The sequence below is a fragment of the Tupaia chinensis genome, unplaced genomic scaffold (assembly GCF_000334495.1).
Source record: "Tupaia chinensis unplaced genomic scaffold, TupChi_1.0 Scaffold000031_1, whole genome shotgun sequence".
Classification (NCBI taxonomy): Eukaryota; Metazoa; Chordata; class Mammalia; order Scandentia; family Tupaiidae; genus Tupaia; species Tupaia belangeri.
In genome coordinates this window covers 1,360,933-1,374,730 of record NW_006159461.1, presented here as the reverse complement: position 1 = coordinate 1,374,730, position 13,798 = coordinate 1,360,933, and the positions used below count along the sequence as shown (strand labels likewise).

Sequence of the window (13,798 nt, the reverse complement as noted above, 5' to 3'; positions counted from 1 at the left end):
AGCACCCTAACCACCATGCCACCTGCCGGCCCCAATCTTAGCTTTGATGAGGGATCCATGTGAGGGAGACACGTAAGGAAGTGCCCACGTAGGTGTAGACATAGATGAGAAATGTAAGTCACCCAGAATCACTATAAAAATATTACCATGAGGCCCAACTGCAGTAGCAGCTCAGCAGACTGAGGCCGCTGGGGAGAGCCGGGCGCAATTCCTAGCCCCGAAAAGCCAGGCTCAGGCCAAGGACCTGTGGTCCCAGATACTCTGGAGGCTGAGGCAGGAGGATCGACACAGGGCAAGACCTGTCTGAGAACCCCTGCAGGCCCCGTGAACATCACTTCAAACATAGAAGCACAGAGTTTAAGATTTCAAATATAGAAGCCCGTCTCACACTCCCACCAGGAAAACACTCACACGCACACACACGCGTGTGCACACGAGAGAAGCCACCAGTGCGAAGGCCGAGGGACACGAGTGCTGATGCAGCTCAGTCTGGCTACGCCGTGCCGACTAGTCTGCTGCAGAGCCTTAGACGGTAAGAAAGGAGCCAAGGTGGCTTTGCTTTGCCTTATAGATGTGGCTTTAGTTCAAACCTGAGGAAATCGTTCTTCTTGGGTGTTAGTATTTCCCTTGGAGAGTAGACAGCTGCTGCTCAGAATGCTCAGGGGGTTGGCTGCAGGGCCCTCCAAAAGGAAGGGCCTGAAGATGCACGTACCAGGCATGTCTCCTGCAGCCTCCCCCGAGCACCCCTATGTACCTGGCTATGTAAACGGCATACCGTGGGGTTCCGGAACAGTGAGCAGAAACAGTCTGCCGTGTTCAGAGCAGGTACAACCACATGCTTTTCAAGGACTTTTGGTGCCCAGGTGGATGGGCTTGTGGCTACGGGTCCCTCAGATACAGAAGCAGAGAATACAGCGCGGCTGTGGAGGGCCAACCGGGCGCTGCGTGGAGCTTTCTGGGAGGCCATGGTTTGACCTGGAGACGGTGACCCCGCCCGAGCTCTTACCCCCACTAGCTTTGAGCTTGATGGTCATTAGTTCTTCCGAGACTTTCCCCTTTTTGATGGCTTGTGCATTGAGAGGGCATCCGGACAAGCTGCAAAAACAGAAATCACGTCCATGTGCAAAAGGTGTATTATAATTTCCTATAGACATTTCTACGTTATTCGCTAGTTATTTATATGTTTTTGTCTGGCTACTGACTGCATTAACCCATAATCCTATTACAAAAGGTAACCAAAAATATCCGTTAAAGCAAAGGCAAAAGGCCCTTAAGTACCGAAAAAGGTTTTTTTTTTCTTTTCCTTAAGTCAAAGCACACATGGTTACTGCTGAATCGCGGCCACGATCTAATTCATACTCAGATGCTACTCACATAGATCTCTTCACTCAGCAGCAGTTTCTTTTCTTTCTTTCTTTCTTTTTTTTTTTTTCGCTATAGGGCGCGTGCGCTCGCCAGACAGACAGAGAGAGACATAGAGACAGAAAGCGAGAAATCACCCCCCAGGGGGGATGGTCACGCCGCAATCCCTTCTCCTCCATTCTCTTCTTGGGATCTTGGGCACGCACGCACACGCGCCCGGCGTGAGTTTTAAGCCACCGGGTCTGGGACACGAACCGCAGTCGACTACGTGGGAGTCCAGCGACATAGCCATTACGCTAACTGTTGGTTCCCATCAACAGTTTATTTTCTGTAAACACTAAAGTGCGCATACGTATTTTGAATAAAAATTGTTCCCAATTAGTCGTTTATTTTTTTTAATTGCCAGAGGGCACATGTGCTTATGGGATAGACAGTGAGGGGAGAGAGAGAGAGAAAGAGAGAGAGAGAGAAAAATCCCTCACGAGGGATGGTCGCTCGACAAGCTCTTCTCTTTTCTTCCTCCTTTCAAGATTTTGGGGGCATATACACACAGGTTTTCAAGCTTCTGGGTCTGAGACTTGAACCGTCCAGTCTGCCATGTGGGATCCAGCTGCCTTAACCACCATGCCACTGGCTGGCCCTCACTTTTCACAATCCTGGGAAAGCAGATTTCAACCCTTCCTGTCTTTGCACACAGCGTGGTCTGATCTTTAAAGAATGACTCGAATCGATGGGTCTCCATTCCCCTCCACCTTGCTTTGGCAAATTCAGTTTGGTTATAGGAAAGTGTGTGATATTTTTTAACTTTAAAACACAGTTTTTCATTAAAAAACCCTACCCTGGAACAGGAATAAAGGAGGCTCTTCCCGGTGATCGCTGCTGAGCAGCCTATTATCCTCGGCGAGTTCGCAACCCTTCCCATTTAATAGTTGCGCTCTTCAGCGGACTTCTTTCCGCTAATGTCAGCTGTTTCAGTTAAATTGCTCAGTATGATAATGACATGGAACAAAACTTGTTTTTCTCGTTTATGATCAGATAATTTTGTTTTTCTAAGCAGCCATTAATTCTTTGGCAATTTGTTGTATTTTTGTAGAAACGAGTTTTAGATCAAAATAAAAATGACCACTGCAGCCACTTACAATATGTTTTCGTATGGAAATTTCTTTATACTTCATATCCAAAACAGTAATCTCAACCTGACATTGGGAGCACTTGGCAAAGTGAAAGAAATACTTCTGAAGCAAAGTCCTCAATAAATATTGACTGAATTTTTTTTTTAAAGAACACTATATTATTCTATATTAAGATTCTCTGAGATATAAAAAATAACAGATAAGTAATATTGTAAAGAAGTTTAGGTAATTTCCCAAATTTATAGACTATAAATTATTTTACACAGAAAAAAGGAGGACAGGTATAAACTGAATTTGGAGCTGAGTCTTCTGTTTTTTTCAAACTTCTCACTGTCAACTGCGGTTGCTCGAAGCTTTGTTATTTTTCCACTTTCCCTGAAGCTTTTGTACAAGTCTTTCATGTTTCATGTCACAGATTCTGTTTTCAGAAAATGGTCATGAACAGGATGACTGTTCACTGCTGATTGGATCCCTGGAGGTGGCCTGCAGTGAGCCCATCACAACAGCATGGGTACGAGTACCTCTTTAGAACTTCTGTGGCCCTCTCCCCTAAAGGACCTTCTTTGTTCAGACAATACGGTAGTGAATTTCTAGGGTGACTGGGTGTTATAGAAAAGTTAAGAAAGTGTCTGTCTATAATGATGTGACCAAGAACCAAAGAATAATTCGCCCTTTAAAGAGTGTATAGAAAAATGGGATTGAAGGAACCAGCAGGTGGCATAATGGTTACAATGCTGGACTCCCACATGACTGACCACGGTTCACGGTTCGAGTCCTGGACCTGGAGGCTTAAAACTCACACTGGGCGTGTGTGCATGTATGCCCAAAATCCTGAGAGGAGAGTGGAGGAGAAAGGTCTCTCTCTCTCTCTCTATATATATATATATATATATATATACATATATACATATATATATAAAATAAAGAAAAAAGGAATTCAAGTATGACTTTATATTGGTGCTAAAATATTTCCAGGCCAGACATAGTTTTTTTTTTTTTTTTTTCCCATAATATGCATTTCCCACGAACTTTTTGAGTTCTCCTCACATAGTCATGGAGGGGTGACTTTGATTTCAGAAGTGCCACTTGATCCCTTATCCCTTGTCTCTTCCAACAGTTACATGTTCCAGGACACAAAACACATATGAACTCAGAGGAGGAAATCAGACCCCAGATATGTTAAATATCCCTTTCTTTTGAGGATGGAGTTTGGCAGGCTGGGGTTTAACTTTTGGGGTTTGAGCTCCATATTGAAAAGGCAGGGGAAAAATGTGTCTTCTATGGTTTTGACCAAAGCTGCAACTCTAAAATGTAATTCAAGGCAATTTTAAACTATGTCTTCATCTGCCTTTGAAAGCAAAATGGCAGGTGATAAAATTTATGGAATGGATATCATCGCTTACTCTATATTACTATATCTCAGTAAAACCAGAAAGGTGGGATGGCGCTGGCTTCTGTTAGTAAGAGAACTTCTTGGGGCCAGCAGGTGGTGTAGTGGTTAAGACACTCCTACATGGCCAACGCGGTTCCAGTCCGAGATTCAGAGGTTTGAACCGCACACTGGGCGTGTGTGCATGTGTGCCCAAAATCCTGAGAGGAGAATGAAGGAGCAGGGACAGCGGCGTGACCATCCCCCTGGGGGGTGATCTCTCATTTTCTCTCTTTCTGTCCCTCTGGTGAACACATGTACCTTATAGCAAAAAAAATCTTGAGAGAGAGGGAGAGAGAAACTTCTGGTTTTAAAACTATAAGCAACTGTAATGATGTGTGTGTGTGTGTTGGGATAAATAATTTGTCCTCTCAGCTTGCCACTTTCCTCAAAGGGGAAATTTTGTTGTATGAGGATTTAGAGCAGAGTTTTACAGTGATTATTATATGAATATGCGGAGGCAGTGCACTGGCCAGCTGGGCCTTAACTGTGCTATAAGATGAGTTGGCTGCTGTCCCCGCCTGGGCTGAGAAGCACTAGCACGTTGCCGCCCTCAGCACCACGCCTGGCACGTGATGGCAGCCATGAAGCCCCCGGGGATGTGGGATGACGCAGGGACTGGGGGGCCAAGGCCAGATCCGAGGGCAATTCTATGACCAGCCTGTTCTTGTTTTCTCTGCTGGCAACAGGCTAATTAGAACCCTGTGTTCTCACGGGCTTTTGTGAGGGTGAGACAAACCAGGGAAGTGACGTAGGGCGCCCTCTGAGGGACAGAACGCTGAACACACACTGGCCCCTACTAGGCCCCTCCTGGTTGGAAGGGTGCTGACAGCCCGGGAGCTCAGACTGCAAGCACGCAAGGCACCAAAGCCTGCCGTGGGTTAAAACGTGCTACGCCAGGACCTCACCCTTACTGTAATGAGGTCCTGTGTATAAACGTGTATACTCGATATTATTTCCCTGGGGAGCGAAGGACACCACACGTCAAATACCTACTACGCGCCAGCCAGCCATAAACTGGGCATTCGTAGTATCATTTCATTGCACTCCACACACAGCAGTGAAAAGCACTCTACTTTAAAGAGAATACCCCAAATTAAATCCAGCCTCCTAATCTCTTAAGTAGCAAGAGAAATCTCTAGCGAAGAGCCGTGAAATCTGAATGATTCCTTTGTCGAAGCTCTTCATTGCTTTCTTTCCCAAGAAAATAATATCTCAGCATTAATATTGCAGCCTATATTTTTGAACTCATAATTTTCTTTTTTCTTATTATGAAATATATAATATGTATACATGCACACACAATGTACATTTGTGGTCTAAAGAATCCTCTAAAAACAAATACCATTTACCTTGAAATATAGAATATGCCTTCTTGGGATCTCTGAAGCTCAAATCTCCCAGGGGCCCTCTGAACAATCAGCTTTTCTGCCTCCAAATAACCATTCAGTTGAACTGTAGGCTAATAATTACCTGACTTTTTCAAATGTAATTTTGCATGCTCTTAACTTTTCGAAACCAAAATTATGCTGCACGTACATGTCAACTCCCTGGCCAGGCCTTTGTCCTCCCTGCTGCTGGCTGTCCCTGTGTGTGGGCATTGCTGTCTGCCTGCCCTCTGGACTGGGAGTGGTGGCTGGCTGTCTCCAGTTTGGAGTTGGGGCAGTGATGTCCACAGAGGTCCTGTCAGGGCTCTGGGTTCTAACTTGCAAATGATCACCTGGGGCATGAGCCCACAGCTCAGGGATGGGTGTCAGGGTCACATTCATTTGCTCATTTTCAACCTGACTCTTTAAAGGCAAGTGACGTCTGAAAGTGGCACCCCCAGCTACTTTCCCACCTACAGGGGGACGTTCCTGTTGCTCCTGTCCTCACCGGGCCTTGTGTCATCATGAACACTTCTCCACGAGGGTGAGAGATCGTTCTGTTATCGCTCACTGAAGGATGCGCTCTCGCGGCACAGTCCTGCTGTGTCCCGTGCAGGGTGTGCCTGGGAACTAGTGGGGGCACCACCGGGGAGGAGCCTGGCACAAGACACGCTCGATTTGTGACCGCTGAACCTCAATCCGGAGTAAGGATTCCAGAGCTAGAAAATAGCGTGCTATTGTGGACACGCACCTGCTTCGGTAAGCCGTCGCAAAACCAACCACCTGAGCCATTTAAGCTAGTTCCATGAGGAGCGTTCACTGCATGCACGTTCAGATAAACAGTTCCCGGAAGGCTTCATCTCTGGTACCACCAGTATATAACTGCAGAGTTGGAACACATGTCAAAGTGCCCGACTTTGCTCAGTTTAACACTGAACATAAACAAAGCATCAAGGAATCCCTGAAGCTTCCTGGGGTGGTAAATCCATCTTCAGAGTGGCCCCAAGACTGGACGAGGGCCGGCTGACTGCAGAAAGACATAGGAACTTTCTAGCTCTTTTCCTTCATGTGGAACGTAAACCCAAAAGCTGGCCTAAGATCACTGCTGCCCAACAAAAGCCTTGGTTGAAATACATGACACAGTGATAAAGGAATTAAGCCATTGTGAAGCCTAAAAGGGTTTTCTCAATCTCCCTGTGTCCTGTGTACGCTCCGCACTGCCGTGTCATTTTCTTTCTGGCTGCTCCAGAGGAGGCGCATCTTCCCAGCAGCAAAATAACTACGATTTTGGCCTGAAACGAAGCCAGTTCGCGAGAGGGAGGGAATGAGACCAACATGCGAAGGGCAAGTTCACCATGGCGAAGCCTCAGAGGGTGCATAGTGCCACTCAGGGTGGGGTGAACCGCGAACACTCCAGATCACTGAAAAACAGCAGCAGACGCGATACTCTAGAGTACGAAAACCACATGCGGTTTCCAGAGCTCTGCAAAACTGGAGTCCATGTCCCGCATAGGGAAAACGGCGTTTTTCATTCTGTAGACTAGGCACGTGTCTCCTCAACGAGCCTCGATGATAAGCCATCGGGAGTGCCCTAATTAGTGAGCTTACGGAGGGTCTTCCCCAAGAGCAACCCCGGTGACAACTAATCACAACAAACAACACAAGGAGAAGACAGGGAGCAGACGTTACCTTCTGTGGGTGACAAAGACATTGTTTACATGGCCCAGCCCGTCGCAGCCTGGCAAGGGACAGTGTGGCAGCTCTTGTTTGTTCAGTTTCCAGGAGAGGGGGGCCCCATGGAGAGGATTCTCCTTCTGTCTCTTGGCAGCCAGGGGACAGCCAGAAGCTGTGCGGTGTGATGTGTATTTACCTGATATGTGACCTTGGCCGTCACACCCTAGCACAGGACATCTGGAGAGGGAGAGTAGAGACGTTACCAGTGGGACGAGGGCAGAGATGGAGCCGTACAACGCAGAAGGCAAAACGCGCAACCACCAGGCTTACGGGATGCCCCTACCGGCAGGGAACACCACCGAGCTCGCAGGAATGACCGGCGGCAGGCTCTGGGCCCAGCTGCTTTTCATGCGTTATCTCCCTTTTAGTTGATTTACTTTTTGGAGGGATTTTTGCTAGAGGGTGCATGCACTCACTGGAGACGCAGAGAGAAAGTGAGAGATCACCCTCCGGGGGATAGGTACACCGCAATCCCTTCTCTCAGAATTTTGGGCACGCATGCACACGTGCCCAGTGTGAGTTTCAAGATGCCACGTTTGGGACTCGAACCACTGTTGGCCACATGGGAGTCCAGCACCTTAACCACTATAGCACCTGCTGGCCCCTCAGTACCTCATTTAACATTCACTGCAAACCTATTGGCCGCATAGCGTTGTTGCCCTGAGCTGAAGGTGGGGAAAATGAGGCTTCCACTGCTTGGGTAACTTTTTACTAGACACGAAGCCAAGTTCATGTCCACGTTTTTTAGCTCTGGAGCCAACCGTGGAAGCACTGTGTTATACGGCTTCTGAACAAAGACCAAGGGTATAAAACGCTAACTGCAGAGCTCATGGTTCCTAGAACCGGGACTTTGGTTTCCAACAGCTTAAATATTGCATGTAATGTTGTAGAGGAAGCAATTTAAATTCCAGTGTCGCATATGTCGCTATCGGCCCATCTCGGTCTGGACTTGGTAGCCTATTCCACAGAGAAAGGAACTGGATTTCCATATAATTTTACCTAAAGCAAAACTACCATTTCAGGGGGTGCCACTGTATTTCCACCAGGCAAGTTCCTTTAAAGTCATCGGGAAAAAGATAAGCCTTCCGTTTCTTTTTGAATTACAAAAGAACTGGGGCGACAGGCATGAACGGGAAGATCTTCCTCTCGTTCCCAAACCCTCTGGCTCTGGCTTCCAGTCCTTGTGCGTACCAGGGCCTGCCTTCCTGAAGCCCCATCAGGTCCCTTGCCCCCCATGGCCCCGCCCCTGACCCAGGTGACACCATCGACCCTGGTGTCCCGACTGCTGCACTTACTTAAGTTCAGGGTCGTCTTTGTCTTCCTTGGTAGGGGTCATTCTGACACCACCTTTCCTTGCTCGAGGGCAGCCGGACAAGCTGGAAGGTGCACCCAACAAAGAACAAAACAGAGCATGTGATCTCCTGCCTGCGCCCAGCAGACGTGCAGCCCTCAGGGACGGGCCGGGCCTACCTTCTGTGGGAAGCATAGTTTCCAGTCACGTGCCCTGAACCATCGCAACCTGGGGTTGGACATCTGCAAAACACAGAGACAGGGTGTGGGCCATGAGGTTTAGTGCAGGGAGGGCGTCCTGACACATTTAGACGGAGCTAAGCAGGATTAGTGGCTTTAGGGGGCGTTCTTTTTGCTTAAATATAAATAGCTCTAGGTTAGCAATCCATTTTGCAAACTTCGAAGATGTGGAACTATCGAGGGACGCTGGGTGGCTACGTAGTATGTTTGTCCATCTTTTCTTAGACCTCTTCTTGGAAGGAACTTGGAATGGGCCCAGAGTTTGCTCTAGGTTCCCACCTACTGCATTCTACACACGCGGTCACCATTGTTCACACCCATCCGTGTGCAGTGTGCCAGTCTACATGGGACATGTTTTTAATATTTTTTATTTCAACTCATTTGATACATGCCATCACATATGTCACTTAGCTTGCAAAGGAACTATGCCTCCATGAGGAGGTTTCTCACCAGCCCAGTGGGAATACCATACATGCTGTCTTCCACAGGTAACAACCCACTTCTTCGTCCCACAAAAGCCTTGCCTCTCTATTCTTCTTAATGTCCTTCCTCAGACTCTCCGGCTTCTCGCACCCTCTCCCCACACTGTCTGCTATCTGTAACCATTTTCTATGCTTCTATATCCTCTAGTCATCCCATGTTGGTGACAGAGTGTGGACAGTTGATCTAATGCAATAAAACGGGATTGAGAAAAAGCAAGTGTGAGACATTTGGAATAAAAAACTATTTGAGAAGAGTAAAACTAAAATCAATAAATGAAAGCGAATACACAGGAGACTTTGTGATCTTGTTGCCTATGGAAAAATGAGCCAAAATTGTGTTTATGACCCCAAAGCGAGAGAGAGTTGTGTGACTCAAAATGCTCATAAAGTAAAATATTACGCATTCTTCTTAAAATTAGATGATAGAAATGCTTTGCTGCACATTCACAGGTCTGACTTAGTGCATAAATTTGGAAATTAACAGAAAAAGTATTCTGCTTAACTGTTTCATCAATCCTGTGGCTTATTCTCTCACTCTCTCTCTCTCTCTCTCTCTCTGGTGAATGCACATATTCTACAGGAAATTAAAAGATGCCAATAAATAAAAATTAAATAATAGGGCCAGCAATGGGATTATGGTTATATTGCTGCACTCCCATATGGTCAACCGAGGTTCGAGTCCTGGACTCGATGTATTGAAACTCACACCAGGCACCTGTGTGTGCATCCCCAAAATCCCTAGAGGAGAATGGAGGAGAAGGGATTGTGGTGTGGCCATTCCCCTCTGGGGGGTGATTTCTTGCTTTCTGTCTCTCTGTCTCTCCAGCAAGCATGTGTACCCTATAGCAAACACCTCTAAAAAATTTTTAAAAAGTGATAAATAATTCTTTAAAAACAACTGTAAAATACAAAGCCCCCAGAGCTCGCAAATTAAAACACTGTGACTTGTTTTTAGCCATCCCAACTTCCTGGTGCTAGAGTGCCTTGTGTTGTTGTCTAGTTAGAAGGAAGTCCCTCCGCCTTGCTGATCCCACTGATGCTGAACGAGGAGGAAGACGAACACACCGAGCTCCGCTTCCTGACACTTACTTGAGCTCCTGAGAGTTGGCAGCCATGAGAGACTTGAGAGTCTTATCTGCTAAAGGACACCCAGAAACACTAAAGAGGGATGAGAAAAAGAAAACAAGACAAGATGCCACTTGATACATGTAAATCTGACTCAAGTGATGTCTAGAGTTTGTGAACATATACTCAATTAGTAGAGATTGGGGTTGAGCAAAACAAAGTGGCTTTGAATCTGGCATTGTTCCTTTAACCATTCTGGACCTTCTGGCACTTCAGTTAGTTCCTGCAGACTCAGAGATGCCATTGGGAAATGAAGGGTTTTAGCCCCATGAAACTTCAGGGCTCTGGATCTGGGGGATGGAAAGATTACTCGCCCAGGGCCCTGTGCCTCGCCAGGCGACGATGACTCGCAGGTTCATGTAAGGCCCAGGGGAAGCAAATCTGGCCCACGAGGCTGTAAGTGGGAAGGGTGCACACAGCCTTTCTCACTGCGTAACCTGCCTCTGCCCAGACCCGGTGCCACCTCCGCAGGGGGCAGGGCTCTGTGGGTCACTCTGGGTCTTTGCCTGTTCCACTGGAGTCCTGAAGCTAGACAGAACCAAAGCCTGACGTGAGCCCCACCACGTCAGAAGTGTGTTTTGACCAAGCAGTAGGATTTCCACATCACATAACTTTTTTTCTGAAAAGCAAAATAACAAACCGATTTTCCATTTCCTGATCAAGATATTATCTTGCTAGAACGGATGAGAATAAGTAATTAAAATCAACCTGGGGCCAGTGGTGGTGCAGTGTCAGTGCAGCTCGACCTGCCTAGGAGAGGTCCCGGGTTCACGCCCTGAGACCGCCCTGAGGAGGGAGGCAGGCTGCACGCATGCCCCATGCAGGCCAGCTGGGGTGGGGAGACTCTACTGCAGGTGGCTGTCTCTTTTTCTCTCCATCTCTCTCATGGAAGAAATGGATAACCTTCAAAAGAAAAAAATCAGGGCCAGCCCATAGTGGGGTGGTTAAGGAAACTGGATCCCCTGTGACTGACTGCATGGTTTGAATCCTGGATACAGTGGCTTGAAAAACACATGCCAGTTGCATATTCGTGTATGCCCAAGGAAGGAAAAAGAGAGGAGGAAGAATTGTGGTGTGGGCGTTCCTCATGGGGGGTGCTTTCTTCCCTTCCATCTCTCTCTATCTCTCCCTGGTGAGAGTGTGTGCCCTCTGACAATTTAAAAACAACAACAAAATCAAACAAGATGATGAACACCTGAGTGCACGCAGTCAGTAGGTACCTGCGGTGAGACGCATAGTTCCCTGTGACATGGCCACTCCCATCACATCCCGGCGTCGGACAGCTGAGTCGATAGAAAAACACAGCGTTAGAGTGAAATACGTTTCCGGCGGTAAGCCATTTTGCCTGACACAATATGAGGTGGCTTCTCTGCCAGCGTGTAGGATACGCAGAAGCTAGCGTTCTAAGATTTATATGACACAGGACCCAGTATACTAGCTAAAAGAAAACTGGAATTACAGCATGAGTTACTTTCTTAGTCATCTGTTTTCAACACCACTTGCCATTCTCCAATTCAAGTGATGTAGCAAAGTGATACTGAAATGAATGTCCCAGGCCAGTATTGGTGTGGTGGTTAAGGCTCTGGACTCCCACATGGCGGACCACAGCTTGAAACTCATACTGGGCGTGTGTGTGTGTGTGTGTGTGTGTGTGTGTGTGCCCAAAAATCCCAAGAAGAGAATGGAGGAGAAGGGATTGCAACATGGCCATCTGCCCGGAGCATGATTTCTTACTTTCCTTCTCTCTGTCTCTGTCTCCCCATCTCTGGCAAGTACATGCACCCTATAGCAAAAAAAAAACAAAAAACAAAAAAACAAAAAACAAAAAAACAAAACTTAAATAAATAAATAAATAAATAAAAGAATGTCTCAGTGAGGTTAAAAGTTAGCAACCAATGGTGTTTTGTTTCTTTGAAAATTAATAGCATAAAAATAAATATTATAAACCTACCCTTCATTATGACGGCAGATTTTAGGAACACTGACAGTGATTACATGACGAATTCCAGAAAGAAGTTTTCATGAGTTTTTAAGAGCAAGGTAACCTAGGGAACCAGCAGTTAGCATAATGGCTATGTCATTGGACTCCCACATGGTCAACTGTGGTTCATGTCCCGGACCCGGTGACTTAAAACTCACGCCAGGTGCATGTGTGTGCGTGCCCAAGATCCCGAGAGGAGAATGGAGGAGAAGGGATTGTGGTGTGACCATCCCCCCTGGGGGGTGATTTCTCGCTTTCTGTCTCTCTCTTTCTCTCTGTCTGTCTGGTGAGCGCACGTGCCATATAGCAAAAAAAACTCTTCAAAAAAAAGAGCAAGTAACCTAGTAATTTCATAAACACTTTAGAAACCACTCACAGAGAAAGAAAAAAAATCTCTGACTAAAATGCAAACTGGTATTTTAGGTGGGTGTTTGCTGACAGCACAGGCCACAACGAGGCCAGCCTCTGGCTGTGGCTGGGCCCCCCGGGGCGGGGCTGGGGGGGGTGTTTCCGGACACACAGGCCCACAAGGAGCCCAGCCTCTGGCTGTGGCTGAGCCCGCTGGGCCGGAGCCTCCATGGAGTCTGAGCCTCGCTCTTCCTTATCCCGGAGACTGTGCCGTCCTGGGCATCTCCCGCGTGTGGTAGAAAGGTGTACGAAGCTCGTATCCCTAGCCCTTGTCCCTCCACAGTTAACGCTCCCTCGGTTTCTCACTCGGTCTCCTCGGGGGCTGTTCAAGAGTCGCTCACTTTGACCCCAGCCTGCCCGGGCTGTGTGTGGTGGGGATGAGGATGAGGGGAGAAGCCACCATGTGCGTTATTCGTGCCTCGCACTTCGACATTCTGCCTGTAGAGGAGGCTTATCCACATATGTGGTACACGGAATTTACCCTTCTGCAGGGACACCGAGAGAGGTAAATAACTTCCGATATTTTCTCATTGGCCACTTTCTAAATTTTCTTTCTTTTTTTTTTTTTTTTTTTTGTTCTGTGAGCTACTTTCCAATAATTTTCAGCTAATCTAAGTCACCGGGTCTGGGACTCGAACTGCGGTTGACTACGTGGGAGTCCAGCAATGTAGCCATTACTCCAAATGCTGGTCCCAGACTTTGTTGCCTTTAGTAGCTGAATGGCACTTGCAAGATAACTCAGTGCAAACGTTAATTCCTGCTAACTTTTTCTTTACTTTTTTGCACGTTTATAGCTTCTAAGCCTCCCTGTCGGATAGCCTATGAAGGAAGAGGGATGGGCAGAGCTGCACAAGCTTGGAACGAGCCCTGAAAATCAAACACCTCAGAGAGCTGGAGATGCCCTAGCTCATACAAGAGAACTGGACGATCATGTGTTTCCCGCTCCTCGGAAGTCCCACTTTGGAAACACAGCGCCACCTAGTGATCCCGAACAGCAGTGCGTTTCTTTTAGTTTACTTCTATTTCTTAATTACTTCCATTAATATTGCCTAAGAGCTCACTTATAAAATAAAATAAATATTAACTTAATTGGCTTAATTAAATTAATTAAAATTTTTAAGTTTGGTGGCATAAAGTGGTCAAGAATGAAAGAAAGAATTAGTAATAACATTGTAGTGGGAAGAATTTCTGTTTATTCTGATAGCTAGATTGAGTTTCAAGTCTGCAGGAAAAAATCCGACATGAAA

General features: G+C 46.9%; 1 protein-coding gene across 2 annotated transcripts in view; it reads right to left on the bottom strand.

Moving 5' to 3' along the window:
* Positions 1-13,798, bottom strand: part of LOC102472026 (ST18 C2H2C-type zinc finger transcription factor) — a 140,700-nt gene that overhangs the window by 16,875 nt on the left and 110,027 nt on the right. For both annotated transcript variants that reach the window (XM_027771407.1, XM_027771409.1), the window contains exons 12-17: positions 11,383-11,445; positions 10,127-10,195; positions 8,496-8,558; positions 8,321-8,401; positions 6,981-7,202; positions 1,007-1,095 (exon numbers count right to left, since the gene is read on the bottom strand). In XM_027771407.1, coding sequence (XP_027627208.1) covers positions 1,007-1,095; positions 6,981-7,202; positions 8,321-8,401; positions 8,496-8,558; positions 10,127-10,195; positions 11,383-11,445 — 587 coding nt within the window. The remainder of the gene's footprint in view (positions 1-1,006; positions 1,096-6,980; positions 7,203-8,320; positions 8,402-8,495; positions 8,559-10,126; positions 10,196-11,382; positions 11,446-13,798) is intronic.